The following is a 14,531-nucleotide window of genomic DNA, read 5'->3' on the forward strand; positions in this document are numbered from 1 at the left end:
AGACAGACAGACAGACAGACAGACACACACACACACACACACACACACACACACACACACACACACACACACACACACCTACTTTGCTATACTCTTGCAAAAGGCCAGTTGGTCTGTTTGATGTTTCAAACTACTTATTAATAAACATGTTATTCACAAAAATATCGGTTTCAGTACTTTTACTTACCTGTAGAGTTACAGTGTAATGCATTAAATGCATGTTATTCATGCACCACTCATTAAGTTATTGTAACTTGTATAAATACATTGCATGTTCATAAAAATAAAAAGTGTTACAAAAGTGCCGCGGTATCGCGATACTACTCAGTATCGTGATACTTGGGCTGGTAGTATCGCAGGGTAAAATATTGGTATCGTGACAACACTACAATCAAGCGCTGTCCACAGGGTATGGCATGGCGTTGCAAAATTTAGTGATAGCCTTCCTTATTCAAAATCCCTTTTACCTTGTACAAATCTCCCACATTACCAGCACCAAAGCATTCCCAGACCATCACATTACCTCCACCATGCTTGACAGATGGCGTCAGGCACTCTTCCAGCATCTTTTCATTTGTTCTGCGTCTCACAAATGTTCTTCTGTGTGATTAAAACACCTCAAACTTCGATTTGTCTGTCCATAACACTTTTTTCCAATCTTCCTCTGTCCAATGTCTGTGTTCTTTTGCCCATATTAATTATTTTCCTTTTATTGGCCAGTCTCAGATATGGCTTTTTCTTTGCCACACTGCCTAGAAGGCCAGCATCCCGGAGTCGCCTCTTCACTGTAGACGTTGACACTGGCGTTTTGCCGGTACCATTTAATGAAGCTGCCAGTTCAGGACCTGTGAGGCATCTATTTCTCAAACTAGAGACTCTAATGTACTTGTTTTCTTGCTCAGTTGTGCACCGGGGCCTCCCACTTCTCTTTCTACTCTGGTTAGAGCCTGTTTGTGCTGTTCTCTGAAGGGAGTAGTACACACCGTTGTAGGAAATGTTCAGTTTCTTGGCCATTTCTCACATGGAATAGCCTTCATTTCTAAGAACAAGAATAGACTGTCGAGTTTCATATGAAAGTTCTCTTTTTCTGGCCATTTTGAGAGTATAATCGAACCCACAAATGTGATGCTCCAGATACTCAACTAGCTCAAAGGAAGGCCATTTGTGCTTCTCTAACCAGCAAAACCGTTTTCAGCTGGGCTAACGTAATTGCACAAGGGTTTTCAAGGTTTTTCTAATCATCCATTAGCTTTTTAACGCGATTAGCAAACACAATGTACCATTAGAACACTGGAGTGACGGTTGCTGGAAATGGGCCTCTACACACCTATGTAGATATTCCATTAAAAACCAGATGTTTGCAGCTAGAATAGTAATTTTCCACATTAACAAGGTATAGAGTGTATTTCTGATTAATTTGATGTTATCTTCATTGAAAAAAAACGGTGCTTTTCTTTCAAAAATAAGGACTTTTCTAAGTGACCCCAAACTTTTGAACGGTAGTGTATACAGTATATATATGGAATGGAATGGAATGGACTTTATTTGTCATTGCTACAGTACAGGTACCAAACAACGAAATTTAGGAGGGGTTATATATACTGAATAATTATTTTGAGGGCCTATTCAGGGGGCAGGGGGAACATTGATTGGATGACACAGGTGGACCTGAGTGAGGATTCCAAGACCAGGAACACAGGTGGATTTGATGATTGGACACGTGGACTGGGCAAAACGATGAACACCTGGGGAAGACAGATAACTGAACAGAAAACATAGGAGGACGTAACAGTATGTAAACCATGAAGGCCACGTTTATGATGTCTTTTATACAGCCATATCGACTGACTTGGGCTTCAGGCCCTAACTGGGTGATAGGCCAGACTTTTACTATGCCATAAAAATGGGTCTGCGTTTACTTGGTGCCTAATGGATCAAGACTTTTGTCTAAAAAGCAAAAAATATGTAGGCTATTATCCAGTCAGTAGGCCTACAGTTATGTACCGTATTTAAAAAAAGATCGGTATCGGTAGATCTTGAGGAAGAAAATCGGTGATCGGTATCGGCCCCAAAAATCCAGATCGGAGCATCCCTACTCCTGGTACTTTTTTGATATGGTTTGTGAAATGTATCCTTGACTGACTGTGCTTCATTTGTTTTCTATACACAGATCCACCTCACAGCTACTGTTTCTGAATCCAAGTCCACAGAGTTCCTGCTGTGGTTCTTCAGTCCAGAAAAGCACAACGTGGGGTCCAAAGATGGTGGCCGTGAAGCTGGAATACTGCAGTCAAACACTGGAAGTCAACATGGTCGTGAAAGAGGAGGAAGGAGGAGAGGAAGTGGACGAGAAAGATGTGATGGTGAAAGAGGAGGAGGAAGTGGAGGAGAAAGATGTGATGGTGAAAGAGGAGGAAGTTGAGGAGAAAGATGTGATGGTGAAAGAGGAGGAGGAGGAAGGAGGAGAGGAAGTGGAGGAGAAAGATGTGATGGTGAAAGAGGAGGAAGTGGAGGAGAAAGATGTGATGGTGAAAGAGGAGGAGGAGGTAAGAGGAGAGGAGGAAGAAAAGAAAGATGTGATGGTGAAAGAAGAAGAAGAGGAGGAAGAGATTAAAGATGTGATAGTGAAAGAAGAGGGAAGAGGATATGAAGTTGTGAAAGGAGAGGAAGGAGAGGAAGTGGAGGAGGAAGATGTAATGATGAAAGAAGAGCAAGGAGAAGATGAATTGGTGGACACAGATGATGAGGATGGTGAGTTCATGTTCTGTATTTGGTGAAGGCTAGGCCAGATTAATGAGTAGTTCAAAGGGCGCTGGCAGATATTTAGTGGTGTATGCAATCAGACATTTATTTTCATTTTTATTTCCCCCATGATTTCCTCCATAGCAGTTGTTGATTCATTCAAACAAAAGCTGTTAGTTATCTAACTTCTATGACTGTTCATGGAATCACAACGGTTGACAAGACAGTGAGTGACAGTTAAACTAAGTACAACATGAATACTCTTAAACTGAAACGCTAAACATTGATTATATTTGAGAGAATATGCTTTAAATCAATTGTTAATGATAAAACATTGATAAGGTATCCATTTGTTGTAATATCTCTGTAACACTCTGAACACGTCATGTTCCCACTGCGTGTGCAGACACCAGATGTGGTGTTACTTCTGGCACTGCTGAGTCTATGGAAGCAGCACTTGTTCTCATGTTGTTTCTAATCCTGCATATGTTCCTATTCTTACAGGAGAGAGCTCCAACCCAGACTCAGACATGGAGCCCAGCTCCACCGCATCAGGAAGCCATAAACAACACAGACGGAGGAGGAGGAGCTCAAGACAGAAGAATCACCACTGTTTAGATTGCAGTGAGAGTTTCATTTGTCCAACTCACCTTAAATCACAACCACAGACTCAAGGAGGACAGAAGACTCACTCTTGTCTTCAGTGTGGAAAGAGATTTGGTTGTATGAGCAAACTAAAGACACACCAGATAATACACACAGGAGAGAAGCCATTCTGCTGCTCCCAGTGTGGGAAGAGTTTCAGTCGCGCAGAAAACCTAAAGACACACCAGAGAATACACACAGGAGAGAAGCCATATCACTGCTCCCAGTGTGGGCAGAGTTTCAGTCAGGCAGGATCCCTAAAGACACACCAGAGAATACACACAGGAGAGAAGCCATTCTGCTGCTCCCAGTGTGGGCAGAGTTTCAGTCACGCAGGAAACCTAAAGATACACCAGAGAATACACACAGGAGAGAAGTCATATCACTGCTCCCAGTGTGGGAAGAGTTTCAGTCAGTTAGGAGCCCTAAAGACACACCAGAGAATACACACAGGAGAGAGGCCATATCACTGCTCCCAGTGTGGGCAGAGTTTCAGTGAAGCAGGATCCTTAAAGAGACACCAGAGAATACACACAGGAGAGAGGCCATATCACTGCTCCCAGTGTGGGAAGGGTTTCAGTGACGCAGGAAACCTAAAGAGTCACCAGAGAATACACACAGGAGAGAAGCCATTCTACTGCTCCCAGTGTGGGAAGGGTTTCAGTCGGGCAGGAAACCTAAAGAGACACCAGAGAACACATACACTAGTTAACACGACTGGTCCCAGTGTGGGAGGTGTTTAAAGGAGGCAGGAGCCCTAAAGAAGAAGGGGGGGGGGGGGTCTGCTGGCTGCACCATCATCTACTTGTGACGGCCCTGGCCCCATATTGTGTCCTGGCCTGTAATAACATCTGTTTCCCTGTCTGCAGAGAGGCCTCCTGCTGGACAGGGTTACTAATCAGTGGAATGCAGGTCAGCTGGTGGACAGCTGATTGTGCCCCACCTGGTTCCAGGATCCGGGACATATAAAAGACCCATGCAGGCCTCAGTATTGAGTCCCCCTTCTAGGCACCATTATTCTTTATTCTATTTTGTTTGTTCCTTGTTTCACACCATGCAACACTCACCTCACCACTTTCCACTACACTCACATTACACCACTGATTTACTGACTACCACACCTCATCTTATTATTGTTATTGGCCTCTATTAGTTATAATAAAACATTTCTTATCATTTACTTTAAGATCGTGTGTGTGTCTCCCGTTTTTGTCATGGTCATGAGCCTGGCCGTGACAAATTGGGGGCTCCGTCCGTTTTCGTTTTTCTAGCATTATTTTTGATCACCTTTTGGTAAGTAAATATTGCTTTTTTTCTATTGAATTCTACCCGGTACTTTTTTGCTTAATTGATAGTTAAAACATTGTGGTTCATCATTACTTGTGGTGCGACTCCCATGGCTTGTTGCCTTGATTGGCAGGGGGTGCCTTGTTAAGTTAATAGGCGCGTGTCTCTGTTAGTAGCCTAGGCAGAGATTTTGGTGAATGAACTGCAAACTGGTGTCGTAGTCGATTCCCCACCAGTTCAAAATTATCGCCTGCGGGTGTTTTTTTTTGAAAGCCTTGAGTGGCATATTAAGCATTTTGGAGACACACTTGTCGCATTTTTGTATATAATAGCCTATTGTTAATTGATCTGCGCGATCGTTTTGTTTGTAATGGTGCTTAGATAGGGTTTTTTCGATTGGGGCAAGAGGGTGTATACAATTGGCTGTCAGTTGCGCACATGTAGGCTACGGGGCTGCCCTGGTAGGCTTACGGTCTCTCTCCTTAGAGTTTGGCTGAGCGTTTTTCTGTAGTGTTGCGGTACGGCGGCTAGAGCAATTGTCTCGGGGACACATTTGCCCTCCATGCTTAGAGTGAAGTTCAAGTGTTTAGAGTATGATAGGCATAGGACTGGGTCAGTGAGCAGTGAGTTTCAGTACATGTTTTGTTACAGTGATATGAGACTTCCATAAATATTTTCATATAATGTCCCAATTTATTTTCCTTTTTTTACCAAAATGTTGGCTACTTGTATAGCCTATTGTTAATTAAAAGAGGTTACATTCAAATTAAATGTGTCATTTAGCATTTGTCTGATATAATGTATATTGAAGTAGGCTATATATATACACTACCGTTCAAAAGTTTGGGGTCACCCAGACAATTTTGTGCAAAATGAATAGAAAATATAGTCTAGACATTGACATGGATAGAAATAATTATTTTTTATTTGAAATAATAATTTTGTCCTTCAAACTTTGCTTTCGTCAAAGAATGCTCCCTTTGCAGCAATTACAGCATTGCAGACCTTTGGCATTCTAGCGGTTAATTTGTTGAGGTAATCTGAAGAAATTTCACCCCACGCTTCTTGAAGCACCTCCCACAAGTTGGATTGGCTTGATGGGCACTTCTTGCGTACCATACGGTAAAGCTGCTCCCACAACAGCTCAATGGGGTTGAGATCTGGTGACTCCCCTGGCCACTCCATTACAGACAGAATACCAGCTGCCTGCTTCTTCCCTAAATAGTTCTTGCATAATTTGGAGGTGTGCTTTGTAGGGATGCTCCGATTTATCGGCCACCGATTTAAATCGGCCGATTTCACTCCAAATGACTCGATCGGTGATCGGCAAAAATGGCCCATCGCAAAAGCCGATCTTTTAAGTTATTTTATTGTGGGAAAACGTTATTTCTATGTTGCGATAACTTCTCAACAGGATTTTACAGGGTTCGTTCAAACTATCGTAATTCTTGAACTATATGTGCAATCGGAAAAAAAACAACAGTTTCTGAAAGCAGAGAAGTTGCACTCTCTAACCATTTAGGGTTATTACGGTAGTTCACCAAAAAAACAAATGCATTGACCTCTAAGCGTCATAGGAGCTGGAGAGTGATTTCAAGAGAAGCGGTATTTTATACTTTAGTGAGTTTCTGTACATATATGTTTGTGAATCGTGATTGTGAAATGTCATGAGGTTAGTTCTAGAGAATTTACCTGATAGAACATCGACATGCTAGAAACACATAACTACACATAATTAGATGATCATACTGCCCCAAACACAAACACGTCCCAAAACAAAAGTATTTACAAAAGCCTTACCAAATAGTAGTCTATGGCGAACGAGAATGGTGAATCCAATCCATAAAGTATTTAGTGATCGTTAAACTGTTGTTTATGGAGAAAAAAAAGTCGGCGAGTAGCGTAGTTCTAGGCTGCGTTCGTAAATTCGCTCTGGAAATCTGAATAGCAGTCATGGAATGCCTCTTGTCCAATCAAATTACTTGGTCCCTTTATGACATTGAGCCCAGTGTGCGCTCCGGCGCTCTCAGAGCGAATTTACGAACTCAGCCTAGAACTACGCTACTCGCCGACTCGTTTTTTTTCATAACACGAAAAATAAACAACAGTTTAACGATCATTAAATACCGTCAGTTATGCTGCGCCCAAAACCCTGATATGTTGCCACGTGAAACGATAAGACAAGAGGCCACGATACGATAATCGCCGTAGGAGGCGATTCGACTGTAGGCATGTGAAGTTATAATTTCTTCAAACTTGCAGTGGTAGCAACGGTGTGTGTGTTAGAGTAAATATAGCGTGCGTGTGTGTGTAGCGTGTGTGTGTGTGTAGCGTGCGTGTGTGTATAGCGACTTTTATCTCCACGCCGCAAAGAAATGTTTGGGCTTCGGAGCAGCAACTATCCACACGACGCTGACTGCGGACCGGACGAGAAGGAACAAACCCCCGGCAGGTAGAATGGACCGAAGGACCGTGATATGGCTCTATCTACTGCTCTCGGGAGACATTCAGCTGAATCCCGGACCAGTCTCAACCAGGCAAGCTTCACGTTTAGCCAGAGAACAACTATACCTTTCCCAGGCAAATGTTACTAGCAAAGACATTGACGCCATTGTCGACAAACCGGTTAATTTGCCGGCAGCAGCAGACTTCCAGGATTCAGACGAGGCTAACAAAACAATGGGTAGCTATGCTAATAACATTACCCCCCCACCTAACTTCCACCAGCTATCCAGTGAACACAGAGGCCTCCCCCACCCGGTGACGAACCCCCCCCTCCCCCCTCCCTCCCCCACCCGACGACGACCCCCCCCTTCTCCACCCGGAGACTCTCCAACGAAACCGTTGAACAATGGGCGCCCCCCCCCCATCCCCCAATCCTCAACGTGACGATGACCAGAATGGTGGTGACTATTTCCAAGTCAAGGACATGAACTCTCTATTTGGACACAGCAGTAAGGGCCTGCATATTGTTCACCTTAATGTGAACAGTCTTGTGCCTAAACTGGACCAAATCAGAGAAATGTTCCATGACAGCAAGGTTCACATTTTGAGCTTCTCTGAGACCAAGTTTGATGAATCCATCAAAGACCCAGAGATTGAAATAGTTAACTACACAGTCATCAGAAACGACAGAAACAGGTATGGGGGTGGTGTCTGTATGTACATTCACAACGATATTATCTTTAACACCCGTGATGACCTGAATCGTGACAAATTAGAATCTGTTTGGGTTGAAATTATCTTTAACAAAGCAAAACCGGTGCTGGTTGGTACTATCTACAGACCTCCCGATCAGAATGATTTCTATGATATTCTTGAGGGGTGCTTGGATGACGTTGACTGTGTGGAAAAGATTCTTATTGGAGATTTGAACACGGACATGCTCAGAAATGAAGCATCCGTTTTCAAATCCTTCACTAGGTTTTCTGAATTACACGGTCTCCGTCAACAAATTACCAAACCCACTAGGGTGTGTATTTCTACTCAAACCACCATAGATCTCATTCTAACATCGGATGAGTCCAAAATCTCCAAGAGTGGGGTTATTGTATGTGGGCTAAGTGATCATTACATGATCTTTTGCACTCGTAAAAAACATAAACCCAAGGCTGGCGGTCATAAAACTGTAACCACTAGATCCCTTAAATCCTATTCTAGTGAGGCCTTAAACCATAAACTGGAGAATCAAGACTGGTTAGATGAACTAAAATGCACACAGGTTGAAGAGGCATGGCTAGGTTTCAAAACCAAATTCCTAAATATTATTGACAGTATAGCCCCCATGAGAACCACCAGGGTTAAAACCTGATCGGAACCATGGATGAATTCGGACATTCTAAATGCTATGAAAGTCAGAGACCTAAAATGCTCTGAAGTTCAAAAATGCAAATCAAAATTAGTGAAACACTTAAACGAAGATCACAAAACCCACTTTGAGAAAATTAAAAAACAATGCAACAAACTATGCAATCAGGTAATTACCATGACCAAATCTGCTAAGAAAGAATACCTCGATAACAAAATCGAAGAAAACTTAAAACAAACCACGTGACCTTTGGAAGCTACTTAATAGCCAACTAGGTTGCAGTCAAAAACTCAAAACCAGGTCTACAAACATCAGCATAAAATCTGGTGATTCTCTCCTTACAGACAAGCTGGATGTGGCTAAGTGCTTAAACACTTTCTTTACAACCATAGCCACTAAATTAGTTAACAATCTACCACCCCACTCAGGGCGTTATGGTGTAGAGCACATCCGTGCGTTCTACAATAAACTGGGTGTACGCCAGGGTTTCCGTTAACCGGTAATTCCCGGACTTTGTCCGGTAAAATTTATTGAAGTCCGACAAAATGAAAACTCGTCGGACATTTATGTCCGGTGAAAATAATTCCCTCTAAGCACAATTTGAATACAATTCGCTAAAGTTCACATTCTGATTCCTTCTATTTTAAAAAAGACGAATATATAGGCTATGTATTTCTTTTATTATTATATGATTTGACACCGGCATGATGATGACTCCTAATGTGTAGGCTGCCTATGCGAAACAGCGGTTGTTTCCGGTGTGCGCTATAACTCGTGCACAATCGAGTCGAGGCAGAGAGGAGGATAGCGATGTTTCTCTCTGTGATAGTGTGATTATGCAAGCCTTTTCTGAAAGGGATGAGAACCCGATTGTTTCAGCTTCTCCCAGGGAGAAAGTGGTAGAGTTACCATCCTCCCCGAGTCCTACCATACCATCCGCTGACAGCCTATCTCTCCCGGTAACCGGCGAGCGATTGCGTGTCGCTCAAGTAGCTGATCAGTCATTAAACAAATGTTTTTTACATGCAGCTAGTGAGGAATCTGAAATAGGGGGCAACGTAGTTTATTTCCTTAACGATGGGATATTAATGCGTAAATGGTCTCCTCCTAATGCAAATGGTTGTGAGTGGAATACTGTAAAACAAGTGGTTGTGCCTGTGGGTTATAGACAACAGGTGTTATCTGTAGCACATGAGAGCCAGTGGTCAGGACATTTAGGTATAACTAAAACTTATCAGCTGATATTGAAACATTTCTTTTGGCCCGGACTGAAGGCGGATGTTGCCAAGCACTGCCGCTGTTGCCATACTTGTCAGATGGCGGGTAAGCCTAATCAATCCATTCCACCCGCACCATTGCATCCCATTCCTGCTATAGGGGAGCCATTTGAACGTGTAATAATTGATTGTGTTGGACCTTTGCCTAGGACTAAAAGTGGAAGTCAGTATTTGCTCACTACTATGTGCGCTGCTACTCGTTTTCCCGAAGCTGTTCGGTTGCGTAACATATCAGCTAAACGAAATGCGTTCCCAACCAGCGAGACCTGGTTATAGAAATGACGTTGTTTTATTGATAAAAAAAGGGTCAAACTGGAAAGAGAAAATAGAAAACTCACATTAATCCCAAACAATTTAACAAACTTCAGTTAACGTAATGTGGAGTCCGTTCATTGATCGATGCTGTCTGTTCAGTTCCCAGAGGCGCCCGTTCAGCGCTGGACATATAGCGCGCATGCGAATCATGTTATATTATTATATATTATATAGCTCGCATCTAATCGTATCGGATGAGAAATAGACATTAAATGGCATATATAGGCCGCTACACAACAGTAATCACCGCGACAAACAGCTATATTAGATTTGGAAAAAAAAATATATAATTTTGAAAAAAAATATTTTTATTATATTTTAATATGTCCGGAATATATCACGTTTGTCCGGTAAATCGAAATCTTCCCGGACACGATGTCCGGCGGCAATTTTTTCTAACGGAAACCCTGGTGTACGCAATGATGATTTTAAACTCTCCATGGTGTCAAACGATGAGGTGTTTAAAAAGCTAGGCGCTCTACACTCAGAAAAGGCCACGGGCCATGACAATATTCCAGCCAGATTTCTAAAAGACTCAGCTGCCTCCATTACCCCAATCATCACCCACATAATAAACCTCTCCATCAAACAGGGACACGTCCCCCTTGACTTTAAAATAGCAAGGGTAACCCCACTGTATAAAAAAGGAAGCAAATTAGACCCAGGCAACTACCGACCTGTTTCTATTCTTAATTCCATCTCGAAACTTATGGAAAAAATAGTTTATGAACAGGTCGATAGGTACCTTACCGAAAAAAATCTGATGTATGAATTTCAATCAGGATTCAGAACATCCCATTCCACTGACACATGCCTTCTCTATTTGAACGACCACATCAACCATGAGGTGGACTCGGGCAAGTACTGCGGCATGGTCATGCTGGACCTCCAGAAGGCCTTCGACACAGTAGATCACCACATATTGTTAGATAAACTGAAAGCAATTGGGTTCGATAGAACATCGGTGAGCTGGATGCAATCCTACTTAGAGGGGAGGGAACAGGTGGTTAGTGTGAACGGAACACTGTCCCCCCCCCTCCCAGTGACCTGCGGCGTTCCACAAGGAAGCATATTGGGACCTTTACTGTTCCTAATATATGTGAATGACATGTCATCAGCATGTAATTGCAATTTGTTCCTGTTCGCGGATGACTCGGCTCTGCTGGTCTCTGACAGGGACATATTGCAGGTGGAAAAAGCGCTAAGCACTGAACTGAGTAGAATCTGCATCTGGCTAGCTGACAATAAACTATCAATACACCTAGGTAAAACTGAAACCATCCTATACGGATCCCCATCTAAACTCAGAAAGGCTGAACATTTTAAAATAAAAGTGGGTAACATTAATATCACAAGAAAAGAGGATATTACATACCTGGGCTCCATCTTGGAGGCAAATCTTTCCGGAGATAAAATGGCAGCAAAAGTAATCAAAAAAGTGAACCATAAAACTAGATTCTTGTACAGGATATCCTCACTTGTCAGTAAAAACACACTGAGGACCCTATCAGGAGCTCTCATTCAATGTCACTTCGACTATGCCGTAACATCATGGTACTATAGAACCACAAAGGCCCATAAAACAAGACTCCAGACAGCCCAAAATAAACTGGTTAGGCTTCTGCTAGGCCTCAACCCTAGGACACATCTAACCGCTGCTCATTTTTTGAGCCTTGATTGGCTACGAGTAGTTGACAGAGTGCAGCAGCTTGCACTGGGCCTAGTCTTCAAGATACGCTACACCACAAAGACACCCAAGTACCTGTCAACATACTTCCAAAAAGTGAACAACGTCCACACATACAACACCAGAGGAAGCTCCACGAACCACGTTCAACCGCGTTGCACCACAAACAAGGGTTTAAACTCGTTTGCAAACTATGCAGTAAAGATGTGGAACGCCCTTCCTATAATCTTAAAGGAGTGCAAAACACTGCCCACCTTCAAAACCACTCTCAAAAAACATTTACAGGAGGCTGCAATCCGTAACTGGACCCTCTAAAACAAAAATCAGATTAAAAGACCCGAACTACCCACTGTACATACATTGTGTTTTGTCCCCCGCCCCCACCGGTGGTGTATGTCCCCACCTGTCCTACCCGCTGTACATACCTTATGTTTTGTTGTATTGTTCTTCCCATGATGGATGCACGTTTATCTTGTAGATAGTAATAGTTATTTGTCTGTATTATCATGTAGATAGTACTAGTTCTTTTCTTATGTCTGTCTTACATGTAACGATGAATTGAAAATCAAGGACCCCAATTGAAATAAGCCAGTGGCTTTCTTGGGTTTTTATCCTTTTAGTTTGACCTTGTATGTAATATGTACTTTCATGTACCTACTTCTGCAAACATTCTAATAAAGTTTTCAATCAATCAATCAATCAAGCTGTACGTGTGTGTGTGTGTGTGTGTGTGTGTGTGTGTGTGGCCCTCCTGTGAGAGGTGTGTGTGTACCTGTGAGAGGTGTGTGTGTGTGTGTGTGTGTGTGTGCCATATCTCAGTATGTAGGCTATGCAGTGTAAGTAAGTGTGTGAGTTTATTCTGTTATTTATGCTATTATATCTAGTATTGTGATGAGAAGCAATGGAAATGAATCAAGAATTGATAAAGTGGGCTAACTTACATTATCATTGTTCTATATGCAACAGAACAGATCACCCAGCATTGCTAATGAAAAGAATCAATGAATGTGAGTCTAATACCAATACTTGCTCAATAGGTCTTCACATCTATTAAAAGTGTTCTTATAAAGGTCTTAAATGTAACTTGTAGAAACCTGCTTACATTAATTATGCGGGTGTTACGGTCAGGGCCATCGCTACTTACACGCGCATCATTGTTAGACTGTTAATGATAGAGCTAACCATGTACGGACAAAAAAAAGTGTCACCTTTTTGGACCATCGCCAGTTTGCACCCCTGCGTATGTAAACCATGAAGGCCACGTTTATGATGTCTTTTATACAGCCATATCGACTGACTTGGGTCTGCGTTTGCTTGGTGCCTAATGGATCAAGACTTTTGTCTAAAAAGCAAAATATATGTAGGCTATTATCCAGTCAGTAGGCATACAGTTATGTATTTTTAAAAGTATCGGTATCGGTAGATCTTGAGGAAAAAAAATCGGTGATCGGTATCGGCCCCAAAAATCCAGATCGGAGCATCCCTAGTGCTTTGGGTCATTGTCCTGTTGTAGGAGGAAATGGCTCCAATCAAGCGCTGTCCACAGGGTATGGCATGGCGTTGCAAAATGTTGTGATAGCCTTCCTTATTCAAAATCCCTTTTACCTTGTACAAATCTCCCACATTACCAGCACCAAAGCATTCCCATACCATCACATTACCTCCACCATGCTTGACAGATGGCGTCAGGCACTCTTCCAGCATCTTTTCATTTGTTCTGCGTCTCACAAATGTTCTTCTGTGTGATTAAAACACCTCAAACTTCGATTTGTCTGTCCATAACACTTTTTTCCAATCTTCCTCTGTCCAATGTCTGTGTTCTTTTGCCCATATTAATTATTTTCCTTTTATTGGCCAGTCTCAGATATGGCTTTTTCTTTGCCACACTGCCTAGAAGGCCAGCATCCCGGAGTCGCCTCTTCACTGTAGACGTTGACACTGGCGTTTTGCGGGTACCATTTAATGAAGCTGCCAGTTCAGGACCTGTGAGGCGTCTATTTCTCAAACTAGAGACTCTAATGTACTTGTTTTCTTGCTCAGTTGTGCACCGGGGCCTCCCACTTTCTACTCTGGTTGGAGCCTGTTGGTTCTGTTCTCTGAAGGGAGTAGTACACACCGTTGTAGGAAATGTTCAGTTTCTTGGCCATTTCTCACATGGAATAGCCTTCATTTCTAAGAACAAGAATAGACTGTCGAGTTTCAGATGAAAGTTCTCTTTTTCTGGCCATTTTGAGAGTATAATCGAACCCACAAATGTGATGCTCCAGATACTCAACTAGCTCAAAGGAAGGCCATTTGTATAGCTTCTCTAACCAGCAAAACCGTTTTCAGCTGGGCTAACGTAATTGCACAAGGGTTTTCAAGGTTTTTCTAATCATCCATTAGATTTTTAACGCGATTAGCAAACACAATGTACCATTAGAACACTGGAGTGACGGTTGCTGGAAATGGGCCTCTACACACCTATGTAGATATTCCATTAAAAACCAGATGTTTGCAGCTAGAATAGTCATTTCCCACAGTAACAATGTATAGAGTGTATTTCTGATTAATTTAATGTTATCTTCATTGAAAAAAACGGTGCTTTTCTTTCAAAAATAAGGACTTTTCTAAGTGACCCCAAACTTTTGAACGGTAGTGTATACAGTATATATATATTAGTGATGCTCCGATCTGATCGGCGCCGATCGGTATCGGCCGATATGGCCTTGATCGGTTTTGATCGGAGTTCTCAAAACGGCCGATCAAACATGACCGATCAGTTTACAAA

At 42.4% G+C, this 14,531-nt stretch overlaps 1 protein-coding gene across 1 annotated transcript in view; it reads left to right on the forward strand.

Annotated features, from left to right (window-relative positions):
• Nucleotides 1–3,467: 3,467 nt before the first annotated feature.
• Nucleotides 3,468–14,531, forward strand: part of LOC308162501 (uncharacterized protein) — a gene marked incomplete at both ends in the record, with an annotated part of 56,979 nt that continues 45,915 nt past the window's right edge. Inside the window, one exon of the mRNA XM_080536649.1 lies at nucleotides 3,468–4,033. Within this exon, the coding sequence (XP_080392775.1) occupies nucleotides 3,468–4,033 (566 nt within the window). The remainder of the gene's footprint in view (nucleotides 4,034–14,531) is intronic.

Source organism: Nansenia antarctica, assembly GCF_963989245.1.
Source record: "Nansenia antarctica genome assembly, chromosome: 7".
NCBI classification, from domain to species: Eukaryota; Metazoa; Chordata; class Actinopteri; order Argentiniformes; family Microstomatidae; genus Nansenia; species Nansenia antarctica.